The sequence below is a fragment of the Cetorhinus maximus genome, chromosome 3 (assembly GCF_964194155.1).
Source record: "Cetorhinus maximus chromosome 3, sCetMax3.hap1.1, whole genome shotgun sequence".
Classification (NCBI taxonomy): domain Eukaryota; kingdom Metazoa; phylum Chordata; class Chondrichthyes; order Lamniformes; family Cetorhinidae; genus Cetorhinus; species Cetorhinus maximus.
Genome location: NC_135881.1, coordinates 84794209 through 84807206, shown reverse-complemented (window position 1 = coordinate 84807206; position 12998 = coordinate 84794209). Strand labels below are relative to the sequence as shown.

General features: G+C 44.8%; 1 protein-coding gene across 1 annotated transcript in view; it reads left to right on the top strand.

Annotated features, from left to right (window-relative positions):
• The window catches only part of pkd1l1 (polycystin 1 like 1, transient receptor potential channel interacting), a 249457-nt gene that overhangs the window by 133154 nt on the left and 103305 nt on the right, over positions 1 to 12998 (top strand). The window contains exons 31-32 of the mRNA XM_078534059.1: positions 3781 to 3997; positions 10165 to 10338. Of these exons, the coding sequence (XP_078390185.1) occupies positions 3781 to 3997; positions 10165 to 10338 (391 nt within the window). The remainder of the gene's footprint in view (positions 1 to 3780; positions 3998 to 10164; positions 10339 to 12998) is intronic.

The window sequence follows — 12998 nt, the reverse complement described above, 5'->3', positions numbered from 1 at the left end:
TCAGTTATTATTGCAGTCACTGCAATGCATGGAAGTATTTGCTGCTGACTAGAATATATGGTGACAAGCAGTCAGGAAGGGCACGGAAAAAGAAATGACTAGATAGCAGAAAAGAGAACCCGGCAGGAGGAGGAAACATCAGCTGCGGAAGATTGGCATTCATGTCAGCCTCTACAGCCACAGCAGTTGATTTTCAATCCAGTAGTGACACACACCCTGGGCGCATTCCATTGTCTCCTGAGATCTATCTATCTATCTGACTGAAGTAAGATATAACAAGTTATTGTAAAAGTATGACATATTATTGATGATGAAAGAAATAGATCTCACATATATATGTATGATTTACCTACCATTTTATAAAACTTGTTTAAGATTAAGTTGCTTTGTTATTCCCTCCTGAAAGCCTTTTATTGAAATACCTACAGTATTATAAGGAAAAAAAAGTTCAAAATTTTCAAATCCCAGTAAAAATCAGTAATACTGGCACCAGTAATAATGGAGTTCCATTTTAAGGAATACAAGACCAGTTCGGACATGTTTTATTGGAACCTTTCATTTCCACATTTTACTGGTTTTTCCTTTATTTGCTCAGTTTCTACTGATTTTTAACTATTTAGAGTCCATGTCATGAATGTGTAATTATGATATTACAGGTTTTAAAAACAACTGTTTTAAAGGTATATCTCTGTTCCGTCACATTGAGTTTAAAAGCCTTTGCAAATTGGCACCTTGCTGTGTTAGTTCTAACCCTGTCTGACTTGTACCTCTAGAGCTGACTACCAAATCACTAAAATGCAAAAGATTCCCCTAGGGATGTCCATTGTATCCTCTAAAAAGGTGTGAAAACCCCTTGGCTGCTGAGAGAACAGGAGACAGGAAGAGATTTCAAAGGACCACAACATAATTAATTTCTTTGCCCAGTGAAACAATGGGCGTGGTCAGTGGCGTGAGCAGACAATATGGCGCGATCAGTTTCATGATAACGTGAAACCAGTCAGCTAGGTGGAGAATTTTCCCCTGATTTCCATTGACTCCCGTTTTGCTAGGGCTCCTTTGACTCAGTCAAATGCTGCCTTGAAGGTAATGGTGTTGGTAAAAAAAAGATGTGAATGGCAGAATAATAAACAGCTGGGTCTGAAAACAAAAGCATAAAAAACAAGAGTTAACGGTCTCAAGCTATTGAACTCAATGTTGAGTCCAGCAGGCTTCAGACTGCCTAATCAAAATATGAGGTGCTGTTCTTCGAGCTTGTGTTGATCTTCACTAGAGTATTGCTGCTGACATAGGCAAATGATTTCTATGTGAGACCAAGGTGGAGAATTAAAATAGCAAACTATTGGAAGCTCTGGATCATGCTTGTGGACTGAGCAGAGGTGTCCTGCCATTTGGTCACCCAATCTACATTTGTTCTCCCCAAAATAGAGGAGGCTGCATTATGTAGAGCGAATATGGTAGACTGAATTAAAAGATGTACATATAAACTGCTGCTTCACCCAGAAAGAGTGTTTGGGGCCTTGGTAGGTCAGGAGAGAGGAGGTAAAGGTATCTTCTGCATTTGCATAGGAAGGTGCCATGGGAGGGGAATGAGGTGTTGAGGTGATTGAGGAGTGGATCAGGATATCGCTGAGAGAACGGTCCTTCGAGAATGCTGATGGGGATGGGGGGTGGTGAGGAAGGTGTATTTGGTGATGTCATCATGCTGGAGGTGGCAGGAATAGCGGAGGGTGATCCGTTGGATGCAGAGGCTGGTGAGGTAGAAGCTGAGGACAAAGGGAACCCTACTGTGGTTCTGGGAGGGAGGCAATGGGTGAAAGCAGAAGTGTGGGAATTGGTTCAGACATGGTTGAGGGCCCTGTCTGCCATGTTAGGAGGGTGGAGCCCTTGGTTGAGAAAAATGGAAAGCAGGTCAGAAGCACTGTTGTGGAGGGTTGCATTGTCAGAACAGGTGCGACTGAGATGGAGAAACTGGGAGAATGGAGCAGAGTCCTTGCAGGAAACAGGGTGTGAGGAAGTGTAGTCGAGACAGCTGTGGGAGTCAGAGGGATTACAATGAATATTAGTCGATAGTCTATTCCCGGAAACAGAGACAGGGAAGTCAAGGAAGGGAAGGGAAGAGCCAGAGCTGAGCCATATGAAGGTGAGAGAAGGGTGGAAATTGGAAGCAAAGTTGATTAAAATTTCGAGTTCCAGGCAAGAGCAGGAAACAGCGTCAAAACAGTCATCAGTGTGCCAGAAAAAGGGTTGAGGGAGGTGGCTCGAGTTGGACTGGAACATGATATCCTGCAAAGAGGAAGGCAGAGCTTGGACCTATGCAGATACCTGTGGCAAAACCTTTTGGAGACAATGAGATGAGTTAAAGGAGAAGTTGCTCAGAGTGAGAACAAGTTCAACCAGTTGGAGGAGGGTGGTGGTGAATGGGGACTGGTTGGGCTTCCGTTCAAGGAAGAAGCGGTGATCCCTCAGACCATCCTAGTGTGGGGATGGAGGTGTAGAGAGATTGGATGTCCATGGTAAAGAGGAGACAGTTTGGACCAGGAAACTGGAAATTGTTGAAATGACGTAGGGCATCAGAAGAGTCATGGATAATTAGACGAAGGGAGAAAAAGTAAATTCAGTGGGATAGGAACAGGCTGAAACAATAGGTCTCCCAGGACAGTTAGGTATGTGGATTTTGAGAAGGAGGTAGAAGCGGGTTGTTTGAGGTTCGGGGACTTTTTTTATTCTTTCATGGGATTTGGGCATCTCTGGCAAGGCCAGCATTGAAACGAGTGCCTTGCTAGGCTATTTCAGAGGCAATTAAGAGTCAGCCACATTGCTGTGGGTCTGGAGTCACATATGTAGGCCAGACTGGGTAACAATGGCAGATTTCCTTCTCTAATGAGCATTAGTGAACCAGATAAGTTTTCACAACAATTGATGATAGTTGTTATGTTCACCATTACTGAGACTAGCTTTATATTCCAAATTTATTAATTGAATTTACATTCCACCAGCTGCCATTGTGGGATTTGAACCCGTGTCCCTAGAGCATTAGCTTGGGCCTCTGGATTGCTAGTCCGGTGACATTATCACTATAAAGTGTGGAGGGAAGATCTCCAGAGGAGATTAGGTCAGTGACAGCCCTGGAAACATGGCTTGATGTTTGGTAGTGAGATCGTGGTCCAGGGGGAAGTAGGAGTAAATGTTGGAGAGTTGGTATTCAGCCCTGCAAGTAGAGGTCAGATAGATAGAGGTCAGACAATAACAGCGCTCCTTCCCTTGTCAGCAAGTTTGATAACAATGTCAGGGTTCGAACTGAGCTAATGGAGTTAGAGTGAGTGAGGGAAGCAGAGAAATTGAGATGGCTGATGTCACGCCAGCAGTTCTCAATGTAAAGAGCGGTTAAGAGGCCAGAGGGAGGGGTCCAAGTGGAGGGAGAATATTGGATGCAGGTGAAAGGGTCGGCTGATAGGACTCTTGGCCAAAGAAGTGAGCACAGTGGCGAAGGCGGCAGAGCTCAACATCATGCCAAGCTTGAAATTCGTTAAGGAGGGAGCATAAGGGGATAAACTAAATAAAACGTTCTGCTATATAGACTAAAATAAAAGTATTACGTGAAAACAAGAGAATATGTGACTTTATAATGGTAACTAAATAACGTCTATAATGGTAACTAAACACCGTCTATAAATCCTGATCCAATTATCCCTCATCTTCTAACCCCACTTCACATGAAGACTACACTACACTTGGTCTTGACTCCCTGTGTGCTAATGAGTATGTATTCTTTTCTTCTAGCGTTCCAGAGAGTCTTGGTTCCATTTGGAAGGTTCATCTTTGGCATAATAATGGTGGTCATTCTCCCAGCTGGTATGTTACCTCAGTAATTGTCAGGGATCTGCTAAATGGCACAAGCTGGTTCTTTCCTGCTGAATGCTGGCTTGCAGCGGATGAAGGAGATGGAAAAGTAGAACGAGAACTGATCTCGCTCACCCAAGGGCCTGGATTTAAGAAAGTAATGTATTATTTTTCTGGATATAACTTATTACTAAAATGTAGACCATCATAGGTATCAGTATTTGATATTTGGTTTGGGTACTAATGCATGTATAGTGACCAGATCTGTCAGGCATGGAAGCACCAGGATTCTTGGTAGGCTGGTATACCATTGGAAATGGCACAGGGGAGGTCTTCTGCCTGCTTATTGAACCTGATCTGCAATTCACTTAAATGTCAGCCTGGATTCCATGCTTAAGTCTCTGACGTGACACTTGACTCAAAGGTGAAAGTACGGCTGACACCTTCGTAAAATTGCTAATGTAGTGCTAAAGTTATAAATAATAAAATATCATTTTTTAAAATTTTGTAGTTGTTTAAAATAATACATTTACATGTTTAAAAAAATTGAATTAATCCTACTTCACGTTTGTTTTTTTCATAAACATTCTTAAACTAGTACTTTTGACCTTTAGGGCAGTACTTTCCCTGCAGGCTTCAGGACTCAGCCATGCAGGCTCAAAGGGCAGTCAGAAACTCGCATTGTGTGAAGAACAGCCTTTCATCTGTGATTTTCCCTGAATTGGGCATTTAGGACTCAGAGGGCGGGCTCACTGGCCAATTGAGAATGGCGGGTGGGCTCCCAAAGCTGGAGAGTGAATAGGAGGCCCTCCAGCTCAAAAGCAGCAACAGGATGCCATTCAAGATAAGTGAGGGAGAGGGCACCGCAAGACAGAGGCACGCTCTCTTCAACATTTTCAGATTTGAAGTTAAAAAACTAGACCAAGCAGCCAAGCCACTGTTGTGAGGGGAGGAGCCTCTTCAGAGGGCAGCTTGCTGCTGCGGCTGAAACCTGACAGGCCGTAAGGGCCCCGAAGCCTGCCTGGAGTGCAAACCTCTGACTGCTGCCAGGAGGTTGACTCTGGGCAACTGTACTGTTCCCTAACACCTCCAGGGACAGAGGACAGAACAACTGGAAAATCCCAGTTGGCCTCCAACAATAAGCTTTAATAAGCCTTTTGTTAGTTGAGTCAGCTGCCCGCGGCTTGCAGGTGGGCAGAACTGCTGTTCCTCCATTCTGCCTCTGGGGAAATGGCCTGTGAGCAGGATGCAGCTGGGGAACTGGCACACCGGCCAGCAGTGTGAAATTCCGTACCAATCCATGTCCATGCTGGCCCCCATTGAACCTACAAATGCAACCCCTGGTTTTTAAAGAACTTGGAATATTTAAAAATAAAACAGACTTCAGCAAAAGTGTCAAGGCATTCTGTTCCATTTTAAGCAAAATATTGCAGATGCTAGAAATCTGAAATAAAAACAGAAAAGGCTATGAATTCTCCACAGGTCTGCCAGCATCAGTGATGAGAGAAATAAAGTTAAAGTTTGAGTTTGATGACGTTCTGTTAGAACTGGCAGAAGTCAGAGATGTAAATTGGCTGCCCGCTGAAGCTGCTTAATATGATCTCCTCTTTCCATGACCACATGATGGGTAAGGTCAGCTATAATGAAGCAACATCTGAACCCTTTCTCAATAGGGTTGTGTTCTGGCAGTGGCAGTCTTTGATATATTCTTCTCTTTACTGCTGTTATAGGGGAGGCAATGGTGTAGTGGTATTGTCCCTAGACTAGTAACCTAGAGACCCAGGGTAATGCTCTGGGAACCCAGGTTCGAATCACGCCACTGGTCTGGCCTACTTGTGACTCCAGACCCACAGCAATGTGGTTGACTCTTAAATGCCCTCTAAACAAGGGCCATTAGGGATGGGCAATAAATAGCCAGCGACGCCCACATCCCATGAATGAATAATAAAACAAATGCCTTTGGGCTATCAACATGGGGAAGCGGCGGTGGTGTAGTGGTAATGTCGCTGGACTAGTAATCCAGAGACCCTGGGTTCGAATCCTACCATGCCAGAAATTTAATTTCAATAAAAGTCTTGCCTTAAAAGTCTAAGGATGACCATGTCAATTGTTGTAAAACCCCATCTGGTTCACTAATGTCCTTTAGGGAAGGAAATCTGCCATCCTTACCTGGTAGAGCAGGGGATATAGTTGACTCTTAATTGCCCTAGCAAGCCACTCAGTTGTATCAATCCACTAAAAAGTCTAAAAGGAATGGAACCAGACAGACCACCTAGCATCAACCAAGGCACTCAAAATGATCATGGCAAACACAGTCCTGTCAACACTGCAAAGTCCTCCTTACTAACATCTGGGGGCTTGTGCCTAAATTGGGAAACCTGTCTCACAGACTACACAACAGCCTGACACAATTATACTCACAAAATCATACCATACAGACTATGTCCCAGACACTGCCATCAGCATCCCTGGGCAGGAGTGACTACTGCACAATCCTTGTGGAGACAAAGTCCCGTCTTCACATTGAGGATACCCTCCAACATGTTGTGTGGCACTACCACTGTGCTAAATGGGATAGATTTTGAACAGATCTAGTGACTGGGCATCCATGAGGTGCTGTGGGCCATTAGCAGCAGCAGAATTGTACTCAATCACAATCTGTAACCTCATGGCCTGGCGTATCCCACACTCAACCATTACCATCAAGCCAGTGGATCAACCCTGATTCAATGAAGAGTGCAAGAAGGCATGCCAGGAGCAGCACCAGGCATACCTAAAAATGAGCAGCCACCCTGATGAAGCTACAACACAGGACTACTTGCATGCCAAATATCATAAGCAGCAAGTGATAGACAGGGATAAGCGATTGGACAACTAACGGATCAGATCTAAGCTCTGCAGTCCTACCACATCCAGTCATGAATGGTAGTGGACAATTAAACAACTCAGTGATGGAGGAGCCCAGCACATCAGTGCAAAAGATAAGGCTGAAGCATTTGCAACAATCTACACCTTGAAGTCCCAAGTGGCTGATTCATCTCGGCCTCCTCCAGAGGTCCCCAGCATCACAGATGCCAGTCTTCAGCCAATTCAATTCACTCCAAGTGATATCAAGAAATGCTTGAAGGCACTGGATACTGCAATGTCTATGGGCCCTGACAATATTCTGGCAATAGTACTGAGGACTTATGCTTCAAAACTTGCCATGCCCCTAGCCAAGTTGTTCCAGTACAGCTACAACACTAGCATCTACCTGTCATTGTGGAAAATTGCCCAGGTATGTCCTGTACACAAAAAGCAGGGCAAATCCCACCCGGCCAATTACCGCCGCCACCAGTCTACTCATGATCATTAGTAAAGCGATGGAAGGGGTCATCAACAGTGCTATCAAGCGGCACTTGCTTAGCAATAAACCTGCTCATAGTTTGGGTTCCACCAGGGTCACTCAGCTCTTGACCTCATTACAGCCTTGGTTCAAACATGGACAAAAGAGCTGAACTCCCGAGGTGAGGTGAGAGTAACTGCCCTTGACATCAAGGCAGCATTTGACCAAGTGTGGCATCAAGGAACCCTAGCAAAACTGGAGTCAATGGGAATCAGAGGGAGACTCTCCGCTGGTTGGAGTAATACCTAGCACAAAGGAAGATGGTTGTGGTTGTTGGAGGTCAGTCATCTCAGCTCCAGGACATCACTGCAGGAATTCCTCAGGATAGTGTCCTAGGGCCGACCATCTTCAGCTGCTTCTTTCGGTACATCAGTGACTGTATTGGTGCCGCTTTATGTTCTCCTCTGGACCTGGAAAAATGTATTGATTTTTGTCTCCAATTTCTACCCCTCTCTCACCTTCACATGGTCCATCTCTAACACTTCCCTTCCCTTCCTTGACATCTCTGTCTCTATTTCTGGTGATAGGCTGTCTACCAATATTCATTACAAGCCCACCAACTCCCATAGCTACCTCGACTACAGCTCCTCACACCCTGCTTCCTGTAAGGACTCTATCTCATTCCCTCAGTTCCTCCACCTCCAATGCATCTGTTGTGGTGATGCCACCTTCCAGAATGGTGCTTCTGACACCTCTTCCTTAACCGAGGGTTCCCCTCCCACTGTTGTTGACGGCCCAATTCTAACCCAATTCCCGCACCACTGACCTCACACCTTCCTCTCCCTCCCAGAACCATGATAGGGTCCCCCTTGTCCTCACTTTTCACTCCACCAGTCTCTGCATTCAAAGGATCATTCTCTGCCATTTCCGCCAACTCTAGCATGATGCCACTACCAAACACATCCCCCCACCCCCCCGGGTCAGCATTCCGTAGGGACAATTCCCTCTGTGACACCCTGGTCCACTCCTCCATCATCCCTAATTCCTCATCCTCTTCCCACAACACCTTCCCATGCAACCACGGGAGATGCAACACCTGCCCCTTTACTCCCTCCCTCCTCACCATCCAAGGCTCCACACACTCCTTTCAGGCACTTCACTTGCACCTCCTTCAACTTAGTCTACTATATTCACTGCAGCAACTCACCAAGCTTCCTTAGCCAGCACCTTCCAAACCCATGACCACTACCAGCTAGAAGGACCAGGGCAGCAGACACCAACACCTGGAAGTTCCCCTCCAAGCCACTCACCATCCTGACTTGGAAATATATCGCCGTTCCTTCACTGTCGCTGGGTCAAAATCCTGGAACTCCCTCCCTAACAGCACTGTGGGTATACTTACACCACATGGACTGCAGCAGTTCAAGGAGGCAGCTCACCACCACCTTCTCAAGGGCAATTAGAGATGAGCAATAATGGAAGGTGCTGGCTAAGGAAGCTTGGTGAGTTGCTGCAGTGAATACAGTAGACCAAGACCAAATCCTAGCCGAACCAGCGATGCCCACATCCCATAAATGAATAAAAAAAAACTTAACAGAACAGAACCAACAGAAGTCTGTTAATCCTTGCTCGCCTCAGATCCAAGACAAAGATGCGCCAAGTCCTTGTCAGAGACTTGCTCTGTACCGATGATGCTGCACTGACATTTCATACAGAGGACCACCTTGAGCGACGAATGGACAGATTATCCCACACATGTAAAGAGTTTGGTTTGACCATCAGCATCAGAAGACAAATGGCATGGTCCAGGATGTTGCCATGCTGCAATTTTTCAACATTGACATTGTGACACTGGAGGCTGTTGATAGCTTCACATATCTGGGCTCAACAATCACCAGCAATCTGTTACTTGATGCTGAAATCAACACTTGCTCTGTAAAGGCTGCAGCTATTAAGTCCAAACTGAGTAAGAGAGTGTGGAACAACAGCAACTTGACAGAACACCAAACTGCAAGTCTGCCAAGCCTGCATCCTCAGTGCATTTCTCTACAGTGGTGAGACCTAGATGACATATGCTTGGCAGGAGAATAGGCTGAACAGTTTCACCTTTGCTGTCTCAGACATATCTTCAGCATCTTGGCAGGACGAGGTCACTAACTCCGAGGTCGTGGAGAGTGCTCACTCAATCAGCATTCACTCATTGCGAAGCCAATGACATCAGCGCTAGCTTGGCCTTGTTCATTGGATAGATGATGGCCATATAGCCAAAGACCTTCTGTACAGTGGACCCTGGCCACTGGGTCATGACTTCCTGGGTGTCCACACTTCTGCTACAAGGATACCTGCAAGCAAGATATGAAGATGGCAGACATTGACATTAACCACTAGGAGTGAGTCATTGACGGCTGTGACCTCTCAAGTCTGACTTTTTGGAAAGGCATTGGAAGAGGTGAGTGGAAATGAAAAGCTCAGCTGCCCAAGAAGAGGGCCCAGAGTAAACAGAGGTCAGCAAATCTTTACCACCTCAGTGTGCTGCAGCAATAACTGAAGGAATTGCCATGCCAGAGTGTGACTCCTGAGCCACACCAGGCAATGCTTAACACAGGGTTGACCGCCACAGTGCAAACCATCGACTTATAAATTGGAAGGCTGCCACGAGAAATGTAACAGGTTTTAAGCAAGTACAGAGGCAGGGAAAAATACCATTACTACACCCTTTTGTCATATAATCTCGCCTGCTTTCCACCTTATTGTCAATTCTTCCTTCCACCTTTTCCCTACCTCTATATTTGCTTAAAATCTGTTACATCTTTAACTCTTTCCGGTTCTGATGCAAGGTCATTGACTTGAAACATAAACTCTGTTTCTTTCTCCACAGATGCTGCCTGACCTGCTGAGTATTTCCAGCATTAACTGCTTTTGTATGCCTTCCTTTACAAAACGTGTTTTATTAAAACATTTGATGTTTTGATTTAATTAAGCACTTTGTTTTTCAACAGCTTCTATATAGCAAACTAACTGAGTACTTGGAAGACTTTCACCTCTGGGGTTCAGTGTACAGCTGCCCATCCTATAGTTCTTTTACTCATACTCAGCGTCTCAGTGTCTGTCTTTGCCTCCTGTTGGGTTACATGTGTCTGAATGCCGTGCTGACGAACCTGAAGGATGAGGAGGTAAAAATTTTTACATAACGTTAAAACCCATCTTATTCCCAAAGATACACATACTTTGTGCTGATGGAGTTCCTCAGTAAATATTGTGATGGTGGCCATACTTTTGGGCATTTTTGAATTTCTGAATCTTGAGTTAAGTACTTTGTTAAATACTGATTTTTCCTCCATCTAATGAAGAGTCTACCCCCAAAGTATTAATCTGCTTTTGTTTTCCAGATGTTGATTGTCATGATAATAGTTGACTGTGGTCGTGGACTACAGTATTAGATACTATATGGTACTCTGTGCTGGATAGGGGGGGTCACCTGACCCGGGGGGTTGAAGGTTGAGCGGGATGAGGTTTCCTAAAGCTTTTATTATATAAATAAAATTTTTTACCTAAATATAAAAACATGTCCCATCTCATGTGACACAGTCACATGAGGGGACACATTTAAATAAATTTTTAAAACCATTTATTTAATTATTTCAACATCGATTCAATCTCCCTGAGGCAGCTCCACGCAAAAGAGCGCTGACCCCGACTTTCCCTTCTCTCTCTCTCTCTCTCTCTCTCTCTCTCTCCCCCCCCCCCCCCTGCCCACACAGGTAGCATTGAGCACTACGGCTTGTGCATTATGCTTGGCGGGCCTTAATTGGTCCGCCTGTGTAAAATGGCAGCCCAGAGCCAATCGCGGGCAGCGATCAGCTATGCGATCGCCCCCGCTCCCGCCGAGCCCACCCGTCGCCTGAAAAATTCAGGCCATGGTGTCAGAAGTAAACTAAACACAACAATGGAGGTTCTGAAACCACCGACAGAGCTCAGTTTGGAGGGAAATTGCACCGAAAACTGGAGGAGGTTCCGGCAGTGATTCGAGCTGTACCTCACAGTGACTGGCAGTGATAAAAAAGACCCTCAGGAACCAGTCTTCCATCTTTCTTCACATAACAGGAAACGCAGCCCGAGAAGTCTTTAACACATTCACACTTGAAAGTGATGAGAAACAAAATGACTCGAAAGAAATAATGAAAAAATTCGAAGCCTATTGCAGCCCTAAGAAAAACATCACATATGAAAGATACAGATTTTTTACGTGCAGGCAAGACAGTGACAACATTGGTCAGTACATAACTGAGCTGAGAAAATGAGCTAAATCATGTGAATTTGGAGAGCTTGACGAATCACTCATCCGAGATAGAATAATTTGTGGAATTGCAAATGAATCTCTGAGTGAACGGCTTTTGAGAGAAGTTGATCTTACACTGGAGAAAGCAATAAATATCTGCAGAGTGGCAGAGACAACAAAATGCCAGGTTAAACAGAGGACAGAAGATGATAAGCCGCACACAGTCAAACAGTTAGATACAGTTAAACAGAAACAGCCCCAGGAAAGAACAAATAGACAGTCTGTGCGTAAAAAGAACAAAAACTGCTATTAAAACATTTAAATGCAGCTGATGTAGAACAGAGCATTTATCACGTAGATATCCAGCCTATGGAAAGCAGTGCAAGAACTGTGATAAACTAAATCACTTCGCTAAGATGTGTAAATCGACGAAAGTGCACACGATTGACTCAGACACTGAAACTGAACTTTTCATTTGTGCAGCAACAACAAATTCCAAAGAATATGAATGGAAGGTTGATTTAAAAATTGCCAACATGATGGTGAATTTCAAGCTTGACACATGTGCACAAGCAAATGTCATTCCCATAAGCCATCGCAAGACAAGCAAAGAAAAACAGCTAACTAAAACAAAAGTGAAGCTGTCGATTTAAACAGGTGTAAAATTGCAGTAGAAGGCAAGTGCACGCTTACAGTGAACAACAAAAAACAGTCTCAAGCACTTCCATTCATTGTGGTGAAAACTGATGCAAAACCCATTCTTGGAATCAAAGCTTGTGAAAATCTGAAGCTGATCAGGAGAATAATGACTGTCACCACTGATGACATCCTGAGTGAGTGTAAAGGTGTGTCCCAGGGGATTGGCTGCCTAAAAGGAGAACACACCATCAAGATTGATGAAACTGTGACACCCAAAATACACCCGCCCAGAAAAACACCAGTAATGCGGAGAGATCGACAGAAAACAGAGTTGGACAGAATGGAGAAACTTCACATCATCAAGAAAATTGAAGAACTGACAAAGTGGGTTAATCCAGTTGTAATTTTAGAAAAATCAGATGGGAATCTGCGAGTCTGTCTGGATCCCAGAGACCTAAATCAGGCAGTACAAAGACAGCATTACCATTTGCCCATAGTAGAAGAGACCATGTGTAAGCTAGCTGATACTAAATACTATTCAGTCTTGGATGCGAATTCAGGCTTCTGGCAGGTCAAGCTGGGTGAACACAGCTCCTATTTCTGTACCTTCAACACACCGTACAGGCGAAACAGGTTTTTACGCTTACCTTTTGGTATTAATTCAGCTCCGGTGGTATTCCACAGAACAGTGAAGCAGCTGTTTGGAGGGTTAGACAGCATGGAAACCTGTATTGACGATATGTTGGTCTGGGGAGCCTCACGAGAAGAACATGACCACAGATTGAGGCAGGTGCTGGCCAGAGCTAGAGAAAGGAACCTCAAGTTGAAGAAGGAAAAGTACAAAATAGGTCTTCATGAAATCAAGCACGTGGGACATGTGCTAACAAGTGAGGGACTGAAGCTGGACCTGAGTAA